Genomic DNA, 20668 nt, shown 5'->3' with positions numbered 1-20668 from the left:
ATGCCACAAAAACAATAAATAGTGCCATAAAAATGTTGATACTGCCATACAATGTCGAAAAAATGCCATACATGTCAAAAGCGCCTTACAAATGGCTAAATAGTGCCATACAAATGTCGATATTTAAACGTCCATATCTAGCTAACTATAAAAAGTAGAATGGTGACTCGTACAGTATATTTTTTGTTGTTAAAAACACTTTCTAAAGCGATGATTATAAATCTGATTTTCCAAAAATAAAAAATTGCCATACAAATGTCGAAAAAACACCCTCTTCAAAAATTTACCCAGGTACCTATATAAATAAACAAGAATTGCTCGTTTAAAAGTATTAGATTAAATTATTCTATAAATAATATTTTTTTGTCGTCTAAACAAATGCGTAGTGTAGTAAACATTTCTCTTTCGTAGATTTAATGGCACTGTACATATTACAAGCTGGTAAAGGAACTAAGATAAACAGACTTTAATTAGAATAAAATTAGTTTGGTAAGTACTCAACTACGTAATAAAAAATAATATAAACTAAATTTAAGAAATGTAATCAGTTTTTCATTTACTTACGCCTCTTCATAATAACTAAGGCAATTTATATATTAAATTTCTATTTAATTACAACGTTATTAGGTAGTTAGCTCAATTAGGTACTTAACCCTTTATAAGGCCCCAATTATACAGATATGCTACGTGAAAGTTAAATACACTATCATGTTTGTAATGCACTGGGGAACACATCTACGGCAAAAAAAAAACGAAATCATTAAGAAAAACATGTGGTTAATATATGCACTCAGCCTGTTAGTACACTTGAGTTTTCAGATGATCTGTTTCCAATACACCTATTCATTGACATTGACATAACAAACATAAGGTCCTAAGGTGTATAATACCATGCAAAAAGTTCTAATTACAATACTTATCGATATAGCATGTAACCTTTTATAATTTGATTAATCTTAAGTGGCAAATGATACACTTTCCTGACACTACAAACAACGTAGTACAGTTATTGCAATTCACGATAGAGAGTGGATTTATCAAAATTAGACCTTGTCACCATACCAATAAGAGTCTCGCCACTCGCCATCGTGAATTGCAAGAGCTATAATTCAAATTATTAGATACAGCGACGTGTATATTTTTAATAGTATAATGGAAACAATGACGATAGCTTGCTTCCCTTGACAGGCATAGTGCATAAATTGACCACATACTATAGATTAATTAATTACACTAAAATTAAATACTGACCAAAAAAGTATGAATGAGGAAAGAAAGCCTGATATATTCGCTATATAATACCATTATAGTTAAATAAAAAAGATTTCTTCTCCGTAAATGTTTATTAACTAAGTGGTTTCCAAATCGTCTCTGCCTTATAAAGGGTTAAGTAATATAAATGCAATAGAACTAAACTAGATTAGAACTGCTTTGAAGTCAATAATAATAAGTGAAATAATTACATTTATCAAAGCTGTCATGGTTTATTTATACTATTATTTTGATTAATAAAACGGACGGAATAACTTTTATTATTTGCCTCTCTGTCTGTTACTATATTTTTCATAATTATCAGTTAAACGCAAAATTTGACAGCTCCGAACTGGCAGGCTGATATCGTCCGGTGAACTGGTAATCAGTGGGCCCCTTAAGGCCCTCTTGCACCATTCCACTAACCCGGGGTTAACCGGTTAAACCTGGAGTTACCATGGTTACCAGCACAATTTGACACTAGGTTGACGGTTAAACCGCTTAACCCCGGGTTAGTGGGATGGTGCAAGTGGGTCTAAGAGGGCGGTATAAAATCTGTCAACGTGATGTTAGAGTCGGAAAGAGAAGAGTCGTACAGGCCTATTCGGATTTCGAGATAATCACAAGATCTTGTGACGATTTAGAGATCAACTAGATCTACATTAGATATCGACTAGATGTGACTTGGATATCTAAGTCATTACTTGTCGAAATCGTTCAAGAGGACCTCCAGAATCGCGGAAACGTCAAATTTGACATATCTATCTTACAAATATCTTTAACTCATTCACTGCCAGGGGGCGTGGCCTAGGAACAAACTTATATGACGCTGAACGCACATGTGCGTTGGGGGCAGTGAATGTGTTAAATTATCCGTATCGTAACTTGTTGAAGTCTAGTAGAAATCTAATTCATTTTCCGAATTGAGCGGGTAGAATGTATTGGTTCCCTTATATTTCACGACTCTTCTCTTTCCGCACGCGCGGACTCTACCTGACCTTGCCATATATCTGCCGGATTCGAACTTTAAGATACGTCAATTAATAGATCTAGAAACGATATGGATTAGATGTGTCAGTGTCAAAAGTGGCGTATTTGTTTGAAGAAACGTCACATTTGACATTGACATATCTAATCAATATCGTTTCTAGATCTATTAATTGACGTATTTTAAAGTTAGAATCGGGCCGTATGTCCTGTCCATAATCATTCGTATTGTGATTTGAAAAATACACACATTTAAATATACTCACATGGTATAGCATTTGTCGAGTCTATAGGGTCGGGGGCGTGCTGAGACAGCGGGAAATACGGAATGTCGACACACCTGAACACCGTGCTCCCGGCTGAAAAAGGGAAATATGCATTTTTACTACTAAATTAATGGGATCATTTAACGTTATTATGATGTAACGTAGTTAATAGTAGCAGTATATGTAGTTTTTTATGATTGTTACGTCTAACCAAGTATAAGATAACGCGGACATGGGGCGGTTGATTTTTCAGCGCATTTCCGTCATGTCAGTTTCGGTACCGTACAAGTGTGCATACATTTTCTTTGTTGGCAGTATCGTAGTTTCTACGATTGTTCTGTCTAACCAAGTATTGTTACATGAAACGCAACCTGCACAACAGAGCAGCGTTATACCGAGTGGGCAGACGAAACTTCCGCGCGACCGACAATGCGTCGTTTCCGACGACGGAAAGGCATTGTCGGTGAGTACACGGCGCCCCACTTTCTACGCGCGGACTCTGCAATGTGCGAACTGACTGACTGTCCTGCGTTTATGCATTCATTTCCTTTATGAAATCCTCATTTTTTTTCATCACATTGTTAGTTTCATAATCATTTATAGATGTTTGTTTGATGTATGTGTTATTTAATTTAATATATTGATTTGTATTTGAGTCATAGCAATTTTTTTTTGTTGTTTATTATGCAGGTAGGGGGTCATCCATTAATTACGTCACACGAATTTCTAGGTTTTTTGACCCCTCCCCCCCCCTTGTCACATTTGGTCACATTTGGCAAACCCCTCCCCCCTAGTGTGACGTCACATTTTTTCTACGAAATCGCCAAATCGAATTAAGTAAGTACCTAAGTATTATTCATATTTTATCAAAATATTTTTGACGATATAAATATTAGTCACTTTATAACCCAAAACTGCTTAGAAAAGAAAATTAAAAGAATAAAAACGATTATCGTTTTAAAAACTTGTTATTTAAATGTACAGCGAATAAAATAATTAAAAAAAAATTTCGGTTACTGATGAAGTTAAAGTGACGTCACAAAGTTTGTGTCTCCCCCCTCCCCCACGTCACAATATGTCACATTTTCTGGACCCCCTCCCTCCCCCTAAACGTGTGACGTAATTAATGGATGACCCCTAGGTACAGTCAACTGTAAAATTATGGGTGTAGACAACTTACTCAAAAATAAGACCCATAGTTCTTAATTCACTGACAAGAGTTATGGGACATATTTTTGAGATGATTTGTACACCCATATTTTTACAGTTGACTGTACATGAATTGATAAACTATATACATCGGATTGTAGAGACTTAAATAGCTACAATACAAAGACAGTATGATTTGCAACGGAGCTGTGTCTACCAGTTTTATTGTAAACTGGTAGTATGTGGCTGGATAAGTTTTCCCCTGTATGTAATGAAGCCATTTGTTGGAGTATATGATATACTTACTAATTTCAATGGTCACAAAACTTACGGTCAGTATGACATATCCTCCACAACCCCGAGACGGTGTGTTTAGCCACAAGGCTATGCCTCCCGGTGCCGTTGTACGAGGGGTTGAGCATGTTCTCTTCCGTGTGAAGCCAGTTGTTGGTGGACACGGCGACTAGGACGGCGACCACCGCGGTGCCGGCGGAGAGGGGGGTCAGCAGCCACAGGCACGCCACGGACGAGTCGATCTGCGCCACCAGCGTGGGTGAAGGAGGTATTGGTCTGGAAAATTTTGCAACTTCTATCAGTGTCACGCCTTTTAGTCTCTTGTAATGAGGTGACGTTTCTTCATAACTCTAGTTTGTATTGCATTTTTTCTGATTCAAGCAGCAATAGAACATAAAGTATTATTAGATATGCTACATAAGTATAAGTAATGTCGTCAGTGATGTAGTAATTTACAAATAAAGGAGTTCGGTTTCAAATTGCGACTGCAGCAGCGTTACTTCTGCAGCGATGCTGGTGCAGCGTTGAAGCACCAGGAAATTGGCGATATCAGAGTCAATTCCTTGATAAATTGTGTCATTTTCGTAACCACATTTGTCATGTTTACAGTGTTCATCATCATTTTAACAAGAAGATTCACAGTGTATCGCCTGGTTCATGCTAAAAATCCTGCAGCTTCAAACTGCTGAGTATGGATACTAGAGGTTGAGATAGGTACTTATGTTAAAAGTAGGTTCCGAATGGGTACTCTCGTTCCGTTTTCGACACTATAGTCGGGTTACCTGGGCGGGCGGCGGCTGGCGATGGCGCCGCTGAGCGTGGGCGCGGGCTGGCGCGCGGCACGCGGCAGCGTTGCGTGCACGCACTGCGCACCGCCGCCCCACATACCTTTCCTGCCTCTCACTGAAACAAAACATAAATACCATTTCAAGTCACCCGAGCAAACGCTTTACACAAGGATTAAACTAGTACTTCATTAGTAGAAAAGAAGAAGAGGTTTTGGAGGTATTAAGATATTTTAGTTTGTATGTCCGGATCAGTCCGGATGTTCTCCTCTACAGGTCGCAATTATTAACCGATTCTCGTGAAATTTTGTAACCGAATTCTATGATTCGATATTTTTTTTTGTCGAGCCAGTTTTTCTGTACACATTTATAAGCAATATGTATTTTAGATGGCATCTTTTAATTCTTTATTGACCGAAGCGTAGCGAAGGTCTACGTTTTGACTCGGGCATTTTGCTTTTGTATGTCCGGATGTTCTCCTCTACGGGTCGCAATTCTTAACCGATTCTCGAATTCGGAACCGATTCTCGAATTCGGAACCGATTCTCGAATTCGGAACCGATTCGAGAATCGGTTAAGAATTGCGACCCGTAAAGGAGAACATTATCGAATCATAGAATTCGGTTACAAAATTTCACGAGATCGTGAATTTTGTAACCGAATTATATGATTCGATATTTTTTTTTTGTCGAGCCGGTTTTTGGAATTTTTTTAAAATGGAAAAGTTGTGACTGCTCGCGCTTAAACAAATAGTCGTATCGGTATCATAAGAGTTTATTCTTTTTGAGAAATGTTTACAGATCAAATGGCCAAAAATTCAGAAAAATTGTTTCGCTGGTTTTGGAGGTATTAAGATATTTTAGTTTGTATGTCCGGATGTTCTCCTCTACAGGTCGCAATTATTAACCGATACTCGTGAAATTTTGTAACCGAATTCTATGATTCAATATTTTTTTTTGTCGAGCCAGTTTTTGGAAAATTTTCAAAATGGAAGAGTTGTGATAGCTCGCGCTTAAACAAATAGTCGTATCGGTATCATAAGAGTTTATTTTTTTTGAGACATGTTTACAGATCAAATGGCCAAAAATTCAGAAAAATTATTTCGCTGGTTTTGGAGGTATTAAGATATTTTAGTTTGTATGTCCGGATGTTCTCCTCTACAGGTCGCAATTATTAACCGATTCTCGTGAAATTTTGTAACCGAATTCTATGATTCGATAGTTTTTTTTTGTCGAGCCGGTTTTTGGAAATTTTTTAAAATGGAAAAGTTGTGACTGCTCGCGCTTAATCAAATACTTAGTCGTATCGGTATCATAAGAGTTTATTCTTTTTGAGGCATGTTTACAGATCAAATGGCCAAAAATTCAGAAAAATTATTTCGCTGGTTTTGGAGGTATTAAGATATTTTAGTTTGTATGTCCGGATGTTCTCCTCTACAGGTCGCAATTATTAACCGATTCTCGTGAAATTTTGTAACCGAATTCTATGATTCGATATTTTTTTTTGTCGAGCCAGTTTTTGGAAATTTTTCAAAATGGAAGAGTTGTGATAGCTCGCGCTTAAACAAATAGTCGTATCGGTATCATAAGAGTTTATTCTTTTTGAGACATGTTTACAGATGAAATGGCCAAAAATTCAGAAAAAATATTTCGCTGGTTTTGGAGGTATTAAGATATTTTAGTTTGTATGTCCGGATGTTCTCCTCTACAGGTCGCAATTATTAACCGATTCTCGTGAAATTTTGTAACCGAATTCTATGATTCGATATTTTTTTTTGTCGAGCCAGTTTTTGGAAATTTTTCAAAATGGAAGAGTTGTGATAGCTCGCGCTTAAACAAATAGTCGTATCGGTATCATAAGAGTGTATTCTTTTTGAGACATGTTTACAGATAAAATGGCCAAAAATTCAGAAATTTTATTTTGCTGGTTTTGGAGGTATTAAGATATTTAGTTTTTACTTGAGAATGAGTAGCTAAATTTCGTCACCTTAAGTAAGAACCATCATGGCGTATTTTGCAAACGTTCGCGTTTTTTGTTTGCATAGAAGGTCTGGTCTTTCGATCCCCAGTAATTATATGCTGGGATATAACTTTTTGTATTTTTTTACACTTTTCGTATTGTTTTTTTTTATTTACTATATTTTCATCGTGCCCAATAAGATATGCTCGCGAGGTCTACAGCTCACAGAGCCACTAGTATTATTCATGTTTCCGAATGCGAAACACTAGAGTCAAGGCTATTTATAGCTCTAATCTACAATAATAAAAGCACAACGTTTCGATTGTAATAGTGTAATAATAATCGATACGAAACAAAATAAAAGGTAACCCTCCGTATCCTAGATGTAGATCGAGTGATAAAAATCTACTAGGTGGTAGGAGACCAAGAAGAAAACTAGCGAGATCGCGTTAGCATAAACATTACAAAATATACGTTAAAGTTTAACAGTTAAGGTTGTCGTTTGTTTGTTTCCAGCAGTGGAACTTCCAAATTGAATATGTAACAGGGACATGCACTCAAGTCAATGACAACTGTCTGTTCTTGCAATGGCAGTTCGATTCTAGTTTGGATTGTTGCGCACATCGAGCGCGGTCCGACGGGAATTAACTGGTACATGTAAAACAGTTTAGTGGACAAACGGCTTTATCAAGCTTTTGACAAGTAAATTTTTGTATGCGGCAACTAGAAAACATTAAAATGAGTGCATATTCGTCCGACATTAGGGGCCTACTCGCGGATAAAACCACTTTTCTACACCTTTTATTACGAGAAGATTGAGATTATAGATAAATATTAGACGTAACTTGTAATACGAACGGTTTTTAGGCAGTTGGTTGAGTAGCTGGTACTATAAAGAGAGATATGTACATATTTTACTAGAGGTGGACCAGGATCCATACAATAAATTTCACATTTTATGATGATATGGCCATCAACCTGATTTTAGTAATTGGGCGGTCAACCGTCGAAGGCTAATTATGACGTAGCTAATTAGAGTATACGCACCCTAATACGCTTGATTTTATCTCATAAAATACTCCATAATTATTTTGCATTTAGGCTGCGTTTCGACTTACTTCATTTTTTTTCCTCACTCAGCTTGCAGTGATTCTATAGGGACTGTGCGCGTTGGAGGGCCTCTGCCATCTTGTGGTCTGAATCGGAAACATATGTGCACAAGTACATTGCCAAAGCAAGTGCTACAATCTACCGTTCTCGTAAGTACGTTTCCTTGTGCATAATAGTAGTTTGTGCGATGTAGTGGCTACATCGGAAGCATAAACGTCACATTTACGCCTCGTGCCAAAAATCTGACGGCTCCTATGCTGCCCTCTGTAGTTCATGCACGCCCCCTATTGGTTCTTAAAAAACACATCCCTCGCAACGCATCCTCGCACATCTCTGGTCGAAGCGCAGCCTTACTTTTACTTACTTAATGGCCCAGCGACCCAAAATGAGTCTTGGCCTCCGACACGAGTACACGCCGGTTGTCTCGATCCTGTGCCATCTCCCGCCAGTTATCGGCATGAAGATCGCGCAAGTCCGCTTCAACAGCATCTCCCCAGCGATACCTGAGACGTCCGATGGGCCCCCGCCCTACCGAGCGTCCCAGGTATGCCCTTAACGTGGTCGGTGAGCTTTTGTGAGCAGTCTTATGAAGTGCAATAATATATTATTGTTTGATTGTTGTCAGTGACGATTTATTAATGCAACACACACCGAGTGATAGGTAATTAATAGCGAGATAGCTCCCCGTGAGCACGTCACTGTCGACCGCCATTAACATATTGCAGTTGCGGCTACGTCATAGATAATCTCCCATTAGATCCCTCATCAGTGGTCAAGCGCTGGCGGGGTCAGAGTTGCGAAAAATCCTGCAAATTTTGAATAGATACTATGTGCTCACTGCGAAACGACAAGACATTAATTTGTTGTTGGGTTTAATTACAAGGCTAAAGCTACCAACTAGGCAAGAGGGAGATCGAAACTGATCTATATATTGATGTATACTTAAGGGCGTTGCTAATTTTAAATAGAAGTGGGTGTAACTTGCTCGTATAATCGATACCCGCTGAGCAGAAATAATTGACGGCCACGTACGTACTGAAAAACGCAGCGTGGGAATTTCCCTAAAGATCTGGTCACGATCCCAAAAAAGCTTAATGATGGAACTGTGTAACGGTATTTTAGGGCTAGCGTGAATGCCCGTGACACTATTTCGCAGGCGAGATAGACAATTACTCGCCTTTTTGTAAATGTATTAATTAGAAATGGACGGGTCGTCTAACTCGAGCGCGAGATAATGTTTCGGCGCACTCATGCTAAGCCTACTAGAAAGGCTATTATAGGCCTTTCTATTGATTTTCTTGACTAAAGTCATTAAAATTCTAATAAAGCACATTTGTGTTCGTACTACTATCAGTAAATATTTCAGTAGACATAACGAACAACAACTCAAGATTAGTGCACAATAATATCTTTAAATACTCCATCTCGTGGGACCTAACCTACGAGCTGCGTCCACGTCAATCGCGTCAGCACACGCTTTCACTGAATTATTAACCAGAGTTTTCGGTTCACTGGACATGTTTTGTTAATGTCATCCACATTCTAATTTGTAGACTTAAATTTTGTTACGAGTAAATGTCAGCTATGTAATATATCAGTCCAGTAAATTTCAGCCAATTTTAGTCAATTGAATATTTTTCAAGTCAGCCAAAAGCATCAGACAGTAACGAAATACGTAGGTAATAATATTTTTTTTCACCTTTACCGGTTTCATCATGAAAGTTAATCAGTATCTTGATTGTATTGTAATTGCTATTCTTAAATACATACGGTACGATATTATGTACACTGGCGTTCAAAAGTGCATGGATATGTTTCAACCGTAATATTAAGGCATTACGGTCGACTTCTATCCATGCACTTTTGAACGCCACTGTACCTATGTATGTAACTATAATATGAAACCTAGAATGAACTTTAGAAAAAAAAACTGTTAAGGTAAACGTACTGGTGCTCGACGCGGTCCCAATACATGTCATCTTGAAACTTCAGTTATTGTCAATAGGGGTGACAGCAAGGTGTCATCTACTGGGCATTAGCATGTCGAGCACTAGTACGTTTACCTTATACAGTATTAATTTCCCTAAGAAAACGACTGGAATGTTTTACAAAATGTCCGGAATAAAATTTTATTTTCTGTCAGTAAAATAACCAATTTGACCCACTTCCTTGTGTAATTATACTTTATTATATATTGAATGGCACATAAAACTGCCAACACACTAATGCGGCTGCTGGTAATTAAACCAATCCTATTTGGCTGAATGTATTACCCATCTATAAATTCCACACGATATCCACTAAAACTCAATCGATTAATTAAATCAAAGGGACGGAAGGATCAGTAATTAAGGAATAATGGCATAGTTTGGCCAAATTGTCTGACCCTATAGGGACCATAAACCCTTTAGGTATTTTTTGTGGGCCAAGGCAATCGCCAATTACGATCGGCGATCGCAGTGCCTACTTTTTACTTGGCGAATATCTATTTTAACATGTTTATACATTATGTAGGCATAAACATGCTGACTCTGAAATTAGCAGGCTCTTAAAGTTTGTCCCCATACAAGTAAGTATATGATTTAGGAAGTATTCGGATAATTCTGTAAATAGATTAAATAATTATGGAAATATGGTTACCAGTGAGTTGAAATTCTGAAGTACTCGAAATTACCCGAACACCTTACTTCTGTTCTTTTTTACAATGTTATTAATACACCTAGTCAGAAGGCATTCTTTATGGATACGGATAAACAAAAACAAATGAATATTTATCAAAAAAAGAGTGTACATGTTTCAAAAGGGTCGACAGCAGGTGACACCTCTGGAGTTGCACATAACTATAGACTACAGCAACCGCTTACCATTGCACAGTATATTAGTAGCAAACTTCAAACAAAAAGTCAGTGTCAAAGTTTCCTTTATTTCAAAAGCAATTGATCAGAAAGTACTCTCATGCTCTTTAAACGTAAATGATGTGCGGAAATTAGAGAGCTGATCTCATTCCAGCGCGGAACAGCGGTCCCCGCCTAATGACCGAACCGGCTTCGGATTTATGAGAACTGCTTGATCCGATCGCTCCTCAAATGTTCTATATATAAGTAATGTGATCTGTAGGTACTGTTCTTTAGGGTAGGTAAGGTAATGTAACTCAGCAGACAAGGCAATATTTTCCGATATACCTACACCCGTACCTTGAAATTAGGTCATATTTTCTGTAGCTGATTAATGAAAAGTCTTTTATAAGCTACACTGTCGTAATAACCCAGGCTGTGCAGCCAAGATGCCGATGTTTACGTTCCGTAGCGAACGAGTGCCATTTTATCTGTCGCACTAAAATAAATAAATAAATAACTTAATTTATTTATTTCGACCAACTTAGGATATGAAAGAGTAATAGAGAGAGATGACTACGCTACGCTACGAAGCGTAAACGATTGGCATGTTGGCTAGGCACCCAGGTCTAGTAGAAGCACCAGGCAAGACAGGTCTAAACATGGTCGCTTTGATGATAAAATATTCTTTATTAAATTTGCGCGTCCGCTGGAGCTACGTACCACTACCCTCCACCAGTGTTGGGCATTCAAGAATAAAATCATTATTTGAATAAGAATTTGTAGGAATAAAATCATCTAGATTTTATTCCCGTCAAAAATATTCAAATAATTTTGGTCGGGAATAATTCGTATGAGAAAAAATTGAATGAGAATAACATATCGACGCTTATCATGAACAGTGGTACAACTAAAAATGAAATGCTATTGCATTTAATATTCTATCTTTTACAGGTAAGATTTAAAGTCGAATGGCATTTCATTTTGTTTTGTGTCACTATTCATGATAAGCAACGATATTCTTAATCAAATAAAACTACAATATTATATAACTTGCAGTTTTATTTGTATAAAATTAACATGAACTTAATAAATAATACATTCTATAATTTTAAATTATAAATTTAACTACACAAATATTATCAAATTAATAAATTACATTAAAATTAACTTAAACTAAACTAGATATTACTAGAATTAAAAATGAAATAAATAAATTAGTACTAATTTAAACTACCTATAAATACAGTATAAAAAACCTATAAAGGACCCAATCATAAGAGAAATGCCCCGTCTAAAAGTTCGGCCTGCGGCATGGACCCCATTACACTGGCGGCGTTACCTCTCTGTACCGCTAGGGCGATACGCTGAGAGAGGTACGCGCCAGCCCTACGGTCCCCTGTGGAGTCGACCAGCCGCGCCGACAAAGCCTTCATGAATGCCTTCATGTCGGATGACCAAGGTCCCAGAGTCTCAACTGCGAGCGCCGCAAACTCATAGTCGTTAACTAAGGTCGAGTATTTGCGGCGCTTGAGAATCTGGGCCTGGTCAGCCGCAGCGCCAGCCTGGATGCGAGTCGCCCCGATGTGGGACTGTGCAAGGGTGTCAACGCACGTCGCGTCCCACACCAGGGCTCTTCCTAATTTCCACGGCACTAACGTTGCTCCGTCGGGACGCTTGCCGTCATCTCTAGCCATGCCCACTGGTTCTAAAACTGCAGGCACAGAGACGGTGGCAAGCGCGCGACGGACCAAATCGTTGATAGTGCCGTGGCGATACATGCGGCCGGCGCTTTTTGCGCAAGAGAGGCCATGCCGGCCCAGCTGGTCCACGCTTTTGCCGCAGGCACATGTGTGGGAAACACATATTCTGGACCCAAGCCTCAAGCCTATTGCTATTCTTAGGCTACTTGGGTCCAGAACCGTGCCTATTGCCTTGGAAGGGAGAGTCTGTAACCAGTGCCCCGACTCGGGGGCCGAAACTGCCAGAATTCGAGCGTGATCAAAGTCGTCCGGGCTGTTGTCTATAAGTGTGGCATGGACTGCCTCTAGGCGAGGGGAGTCCCAAGCCCGTTGAATGTGCCTGGCGTCTGGGATGTCCGCACTCGGGCATGACTGACACCATGCCTCTCTGGCCTCCCTGAGGCTCGCTACCTCATCATCGAGTATCTGTGGAAGGTTTAGAATGACACCGATGAGAGACAGCGAGCCGTACACGGAAGACAGAAAAGCAGGTAAAGCCGAGCTGGCCGAAGTGCGAACTCCGAGCCCCCCAAACCTAATTGGGAGAACTGCCTGGGTCCACGACCTAGTATCAAACTGTATATTTAAAATTTTGGATAGCGTGGCCTGAAGGGAGGTATCAATGGAAGAAAGAATAGAGGGAAACTTCCAGATTGGGCAGCTGCGTAGCAAATACATGAATTTTGGGGTGAATAGACAGAAACGGATGATGAAGAGAGCTATATGCGGGTTTATTTTGAAAAGTAACTCTGATGTACTGTTAAAAAGATTTAGTTTACAGTTAATAACAGGTGCGATAGCTTCGCCAAAGATCGGTGAGCCCAAAAGAGTGAGGGATGATTTTGATTGAACTGAAATATTTGGTAAAACTTCGTTAAAATTAGTCAAATAGTCGTTTTTTATGTCCGAAGGAAGGTGTTCAGGGAAAAAAATTTCGCATTTGGTATAATTTAGTGAGAGTCCGATTTCAGAGAACTTTTCTTCGATACATATTAAATCATCTAAAACAGTTGCAGCGTCTCCTCCAAGGGATCCGTCGTCTAAATACCATATGTTGAATTTGGACTTTAAACCTGATATAATGGGGTGGATGACTAGACTAAAGATGGCTGGCCCAAGCGGGTCCCCTTGTTGGCAGCCCATGCTCGATGAAATAATGTTATCTCCAAATAGCAATTTTGACGGTGCTCCGTAACATTGCCAAATGTATTTATAGAGGTCTGGCAGTTCTTTTTTCACCGCTGCTAGCAGAGCACCGCGATCGATCGAATTAAAAGCATTTTTTACATCTATTTTCACAAAAATTTCGAAATCCGGACCACTTAAAAACGTGCGTGCAGCGTGCACTGCCGCCTCACATCCCCCTTTTACACCAAAACCTAGCTGCTTAGGCTTAAAGAGATGTGTAAGTTTATCATTAAATTTCTTACAACACAGCTTTGAGGCCAAACGTCTGTACGTGCATCCCACAGCAATCGGACGAATACCGCCATCCTTTTTTGCGAGAGCTACTAGGTTGGCGCCGTACAAAAGTGGGGCTATCTCGGTGTGCACGAGTCCTGCAAGCATTAAATTGATAAGTCCTGTTATTTCTTTTACCAGGGCAGAACTCGTGTCACCTAATGGTGTATTGATTAGGTCCTTAAGGTGCTGGGGAGATAGCCCGTCCATCCCGCCGGCAGATCCGTTGGGAAATGACCATATTGCCGACTGAACTGCGTCCTCTGACACGATAATTGTGGGATCGTCGGTAGCGGGGGGATCTAGAAGGCTCGAGGTGGCAACTGGGACTGGGTGCTTTTCCCTCAGGGCGGCATAAGTCTCGGGAGAGTGCGTAGCTAAGTCGTCGCACGAGAAAAGAAGCCGGGCAGCTCCCCCCACGTCTCCCTCCGAAAGTTTATTTTCGATGGACCTAACTTTAAAAGCTAGTGAACTCACAGGAGTGCGAGTGTTGATGTCACGACCTTGTGAGATGATAGGCGAGTCGGAAATAGAAAACGTATTACTTTTTATTTGAGAGGTGAGTGACGATTTGTTGGATCTGTCTACATGTAAAACTTTGTACGGAAACGTGAGTAGACGCTCCCAAGCTTGAAAAGAATTTTCAACAACGACCTTAGCTACGCACTCGGTGAGGCTTCGTGCTACGGTAATGCGTGCACCACGAGGTATCCTCTTTATGACTGGGTTGTTAGTTTTCAAAAGCCCTAATTTTTTGGCAAGAGATGTTGCATCTGTGGGTGACGATGATACTGTTGTTGCTGTAGGGCCCCTAGCAAAGTTTGATGGTGCGGGTTGAGACGCGCTGGGCAGCGGGGTATCAACGACCATACGAGTGCCATGACGGCGAGACGTATGGATGGCGAGCCCCCGCGGTCCTTTGTATTGTTTATTATCATCACAAATGGGGCAATACAGCAAATCCCACCCGTTGATGCATGGTTGTGAGGACATAAACACGGGATATAAAATAAAAACTACTTAACTATAAACTTAAAAATTACATACGAACACAAGCGACGAATTATAAAATATGTAGATCACAAAAACACAACAACAATTCACCAAAAGTTTGACACATGACATATTTCTTTCATATTTATTATTCTGGATAATTGTATTTATTTAGTGTTTATTTTTCATCAAGCAAGTACTTGAGCAGTAGCAGGATTTGCTTTGGAGTAGCGAAATCAATGGTAGATAGGCTATACGCTCCAGTCAGCAACGCAGTATCGCGGCCGCCGCTTTCTGCTGTCGCCCTCCTACCGCCACGGCCGGCGCCGCCTGGTGCACGGCGCTCTGCATGCTCTAGCGCACCCGTTACCACGCTACACGGAGCAATGGTTGCTGCGCTGTTGCTGTATCCCGGGCCTGAAGCCGTCCTCGCTTAGATCGCTACTTCTAGGCGGCCAACTAACGGCCGCGACTTCAGTCCAACTTCAGTCATTTGTGGATACGATTAATCTTCAACCACTACAGGAAATTTAGAAACCTTTTGAACCCTGAAATCTTGAAATTTAAGCGAGAATTTTTTTTGTCAAGCGCTTGACGTGACAGTTCGTTCATATTATCAAAAAAATCCTAAATATCAAATAAATATAATCATGATTTTTATTCGAAATAATATTCCACGAATAAAAATGTGATCTGGGTACCGTATAGGTACTAATTACGTATAATAGTTAGGTAGATGTAATAGTAGTTCGTCTCTTGTCTAATTGATACCCATTTTATGGAATAAAATCTTACAAATTGACTGTCGCATAGTTTCAGTAACCGTATTATTTTTAATTTACTAACCAAATCATTAGGTTCAATTTAGCTCGTCTAGGGGCCTAGCCAAGATGCCAATCGCTTGCGCTCCGACAACGAAGCGCTTTCTGTCTCTATCACTCTTACATATTAGTGCGATAGAAAGCCAGAGATAGCGTTTTGCTGTCGTAGCGCAAACCATTGGCATGTTGGCTACGCACTCAAGGTGCCTAGCCAAGATGCCAATTTTTGTTTTTAATTAATAACCAAATCATTAGGTAAATTTTGCTGTTCTGAGGGCCTAGCCAACATGCCAATCGCTTGCGCTCCGACAACGAAGCGCTTTCTGTCTCTTACTCTTACATATTAGTGCGATAGAGAGACAGAGATAGCGTTTCGTTGTAGTAGCGCAAACGTTTGGCATGTTGCCTACGCTTCCAAGGTGCCTAGCCAAGATGCCAATTTTTTATTTTATTTTAATAACCAAATCTTTGGGTACAATCAGTTCTGGGGGCCTAGCCAACATGCCAATCGCTTGCGCTCCAACAACGAAGCTCTTTCTGTCTCTATCACTCTTACATATTAGTGCGATAGAGAGACAGAGATAGCGTTTCGTTATCGTAGCGCAAACGTTTGGCATGTTGGCTACGCTCCCAAGATGCCAATTTTTGCTTTTATTTTAATAACCAAATCATTAGGTAAATTTAGCTGTTCTGGGGGCCTAGCCAACATGCCAGTCGCTTGCGCTCCAACAGCGAAGCGCTTTCTGTCTCTATCACTCTTACATATTAGTTCGATACAGAGGCAGAGATAGCGTTTCGTTGTCGTAGCGCAAACGATTGGCATGTTGGCTACGCACCCAAGGTGCCTAGCCAAGATGACAATGTTTGTTTTTAATTTAATAACCAAATCTTTGGGTACAATTTAGCAGTTCAACGATGCGCTTTCTGCCTCTATCACTCTTACTTATTAGTGCGATAGAGAGACAGATACCGTTTCGTTGTAGTAGCGCAAACGATTGGCATGTTGGCTAGGCCCCCAGAACAGCTACATTGTACATAATGATTTGGTTATTAAATTAAAAACAAAAATTGACATCTTGGCTAGGCACCTTGGGTGCGTAGCCAACATGCCAATCGTTTGCGCTACGACAATAAAACGCTCTCTCTGACTATCTATCGCACTAATATGTAAGAGTGATAGAGACAGAAAGCCCTTCGTTGTTAGAGCGCAAGCTATCATATTGGCTAGGCCCCTAGAACAGCTAAATTGTACCCAAAGATTTGGTTATTGAATTAAAAGCAAAAATTGGCATCTTGGCTAGGCACCTTGAGTGCCTAGCCAATATGCCAATCGTTTGCGCTACGAGAACGAAACGTGATCTCTGTCTCTCTCTCGCACTAATATGTAAGAGTGATAGTGACAGAAAGTGCTTCGTTGTCGGAGCACAAGCGATTGGCATCTTGGCTAGGCCCCCAGAACAGTTCAATTTACCTAATGTTTTGGCTATTAAATTAAAAAGAAAAATTGTCATTTTGGCTAGGCACTTTGGGTGCGTAGCCAACATGCCAATCGTTTGTGCTACGACTACGAAAGGTTATCTGTCTCTCTATCGCACTAATATGTAAGAGTGATAGAGAGAGACTATACGCAACTCTACGGAGCGTTAACGTTTGGCATATTGGCTAAGCACCCTGATCGGATGATAGAACTAGATAGTATATAGCGGAACTCTTCAATGTGTATTGTACCTAAACTAAAGTGACAAATATCAATTCAATCCGACTTTTAAATAGAAGGCTGAAAATCAACTTACAAAATATGTATAACCGATTGTACTACAAAAATTAACTTAATTCTAAATAACATTTTAATTGAATAAAACCTTATTTAGAATAGTCTCACTTCTAGAATAATTATTCTGTTTTTTATTCCGCATTTAAAATAAAAGTCACATGATTTATTCACCTTCATTTTATTCTAAAATAACTAGTGCAAGAATTATTCTAATTCAAGTTAATTTTTGCCCAACTCTGCCCTCCACGTGTCCCCAGGGTGGTGCTAAAGAGTGACCCTCTATCTCTAGGTCTATGTACAATACGTTGAAGGTATACATTCAGCCTAAACCTGAACGACTTTGTAATGCTAAGAACCATTACTTGTACATACATCGTCGCTTTATAATGTCAATTTTACAAGTTTGACAAAAATATAAAGTATTGAAACGTTTGATTGGAACTATGATAGGTAACTTAATAAGAGTCACTGGAGATAATTCATCAGTTTAAATATTTGCCCCGATATATTCCCGGGATTTAAGAGTATCTTCCAAGTTTTGATATTATATTTACGGATCAAAGCTAAACGAAACCATATAAAACGGCAAAGTTTGTGTAAAATGTTCTCCGGTTTCGGCTTACGATTCGAACATGACGCAGTTTAAAAACAAAGGAAAAACAACCACACAACGACAAAATAAAAGGTCAAAATAAAAAAACCTGATTGAAATGGAACGCTTTAGTGCGATAGCGTTTACTTTGAACATTGTTTACTTTGTAGTCCGCGATGTTTGTTACTATATAAGTAATTTTGTAAGTCTGTAGGACAGAATATTTTCGTTCATTGGTACGTAACAATGGCCTCTAATTAACAAAAACTAGACTCAATATAAATATCCTATTACTTATGAGACTTATGAGTGAGTTGCGTACACAGATAATCTTTATTTAGGAAATTTCAAACAATCGCTTAAATTAATCGCTACAGATACACCACTGGTAAGATTTGGCTAGTCACCGTATTTATCTGAACTCCAGTCAGTAGCATTGGATGTATGTGAGCAGAGTTCAAAATTTAAAGCAAACTGCTGGTTAGTGTTTTTTTTATCTCATATATATTGAGTTATATACGTATAACGTATACTTAACCCCGTTTATTGAGAATAATCGTAATAATTTCACTTTTACAAAACTTTGATAAATATAGTCACCAAATTATTCAATAACGGTATGTATGTGAATTCACATTTATAGACGGGTCTAACGCGAAATTTATTCAATTACCTTTATTTACCGACGTTTCGACACAGGTTTCACTGGTTGATCAAAACGCGAAAGTCTTAAATATTATAACGGTATGTGATTTAAAAATAACTTTTTTCTTTAAATCGGATTTATGACTTTCACGTACCTAAATACAATCACAAACATAGCTTTTATCTCACGAAATAACCTATAGGGAGACAATATTTATAATTATAATCATATAGACCGACAAAATTGTAGAAATGAAAAAGTAGCAACATCGTAGTGTCGTCCCATTCAAATCAACCTAAGAAAACGGGACGACACTACGATGTTGCCACTTTTTAATTTCTACAATTTCTTGTCGGTATATAAATCACAATAACCAAAAGACTTGGTCTGAGGTCTGTTAGGATAGAACAATATTTGAAGTGGGTAACATGATAATTAGGGCATGCTCCCGGGAATTGCCGGTTCTCAAATTCCCGGGAATTCCCGGGAATTTCATTGTGTCGAAAGAACCGGTACTGAAGACCCGGTACCGGTACTTCCCAGTTCTCATCAATATGCGTATTTATTCCCATTTTAATACTAGTACTTTAGCTCGGGACATTAAATCACATTTAATAATGTTGCTATGAAACGGGGGACCCAAATAACCCGACAAATTAACCTGGTAAAGTAGGTATTCCAATCGATATTACGTTTTGGCTCGAGTAAGTAGGATATTAGGTACTTATATTCGAATATTCATCTTTCTTTCTAGGAAGTTGGTTTTATATGAAAAAAATCCGTGGTCGGGTCATAGTGCTGAGTGCATCGACTACGGGGCCTCCCGTGTAACTCGTAATGCCATGCCCATCAGGCGGAGGTAAACCAGCGATTCGCAGGGCTGGTGGCTCTAGCCTATAGCCAAGGTTTTGCGATGAAAGCGCGTGCAATAATATTGACTTGTAGTGATTAGGTATTGGGAATTTCCAAAGGGGCGTAGCGGAAGATTTACAAAAATGTGAGCGAGCATAGGCAAAGTCTCAAACTGTAGAGGGCCGTGTGCAGGTTGGTTTCGTAAAATAGGTTGGAACGCTAGATTTTTTGATAAAATAAGTCATTTATCAATACGCATGTAATAATTTATATGAAAATAAGTCATTCATAAAGATTGTACACTAACACAAACAATTTCTTAAGTATAATCTTAATATGCCTTGAGAACCGGGAAGAACCGGGAATCCCGGTTCCAGCCATGCCCAGAACCGGGAAATGAAATTCTTGGTACCGGAACCGGTACTGCATGCCCTAATAATAATAGTGCGATAGCGTTTACTTTGAACATTGTTTACTTTGTAGTCCGCGATGTTAGTTACTATATAAGTAATTTTGTAAGTCTGTAGGACAGAATATTTTCGTTCATTGGTACGTAACAATGGCCTCTAATTAACAAAAACTAGACTCAATATAAATATCCTATTACTTATGAGACTTATGAGTGAGTTGCGTACACAGATAATCTTTATTTAGGAAATTTCAAACAATCGCTTAAATTAATCGCTACAGATACACCACTGGTAAGATTTGGCTAGTCACCGTATTTATCTGAACTCCAGTCAGTAGCATTGGATGTATGTGAGCAGAGTTCAAAATTTAAAGCAAACTGCTGGTTAGTGTTTTTTTTATCTCATATATATTGAGTTATATACGTATAACGTATACTTAACCCCGTTTATTGAGAATAATCGTAATAATTTCACTTTTACAAAACTTTGATAAATATAGTCACCAAATTATTCAATAACGGTATGTATGTGAATTCACATTTATAGACGGGTCTAACGCGAAATTTATTCAATTACCTTTATTTACCGACGTTTCGACACAGGTTTCACTGGTTGATCAAAACGCGAAAGTCTTAAATATTATAACGGTATGTGATTTAAAAATAACTTTTTTCTTTAAATCGGATTTATGACTTTCACGTACCTAAATACAATCACAAACATAGCTTTTATCTCACGAAAT

General features: G+C 39.0%; 1 protein-coding gene across 1 annotated transcript in view; it reads right to left on the bottom strand.

The window, feature by feature from the left end:
* LOC134791710 (voltage-dependent calcium channel gamma-3 subunit) overlaps positions 1-20668 on the bottom strand; it is a 78270-nt gene that overhangs the window by 5447 nt on the left and 52155 nt on the right. Inside the window, exons 2-4 of the mRNA XM_063762819.1 lie at positions 4730-4850; positions 3985-4223; positions 2505-2597 (exon numbers count right to left, since the gene is read on the bottom strand). Of these exons, the coding sequence (XP_063618889.1) occupies positions 2505-2597; positions 3985-4223; positions 4730-4833 (436 nt within the window). The 5' untranslated portion in view covers positions 4834-4850. The remainder of the gene's footprint in view (positions 1-2504; positions 2598-3984; positions 4224-4729; positions 4851-20668) is intronic.

Source organism: Cydia splendana, chromosome 6 (assembly GCF_910591565.1).
Source record: "Cydia splendana chromosome 6, ilCydSple1.2, whole genome shotgun sequence".
In the NCBI taxonomy this organism is placed as follows: Eukaryota; Metazoa; Arthropoda; class Insecta; order Lepidoptera; family Tortricidae; genus Cydia; species Cydia splendana.
Note: the sequence above shows the minus strand (reverse complement) of the source record. Positions and strands in the feature narration are given on the sequence as shown.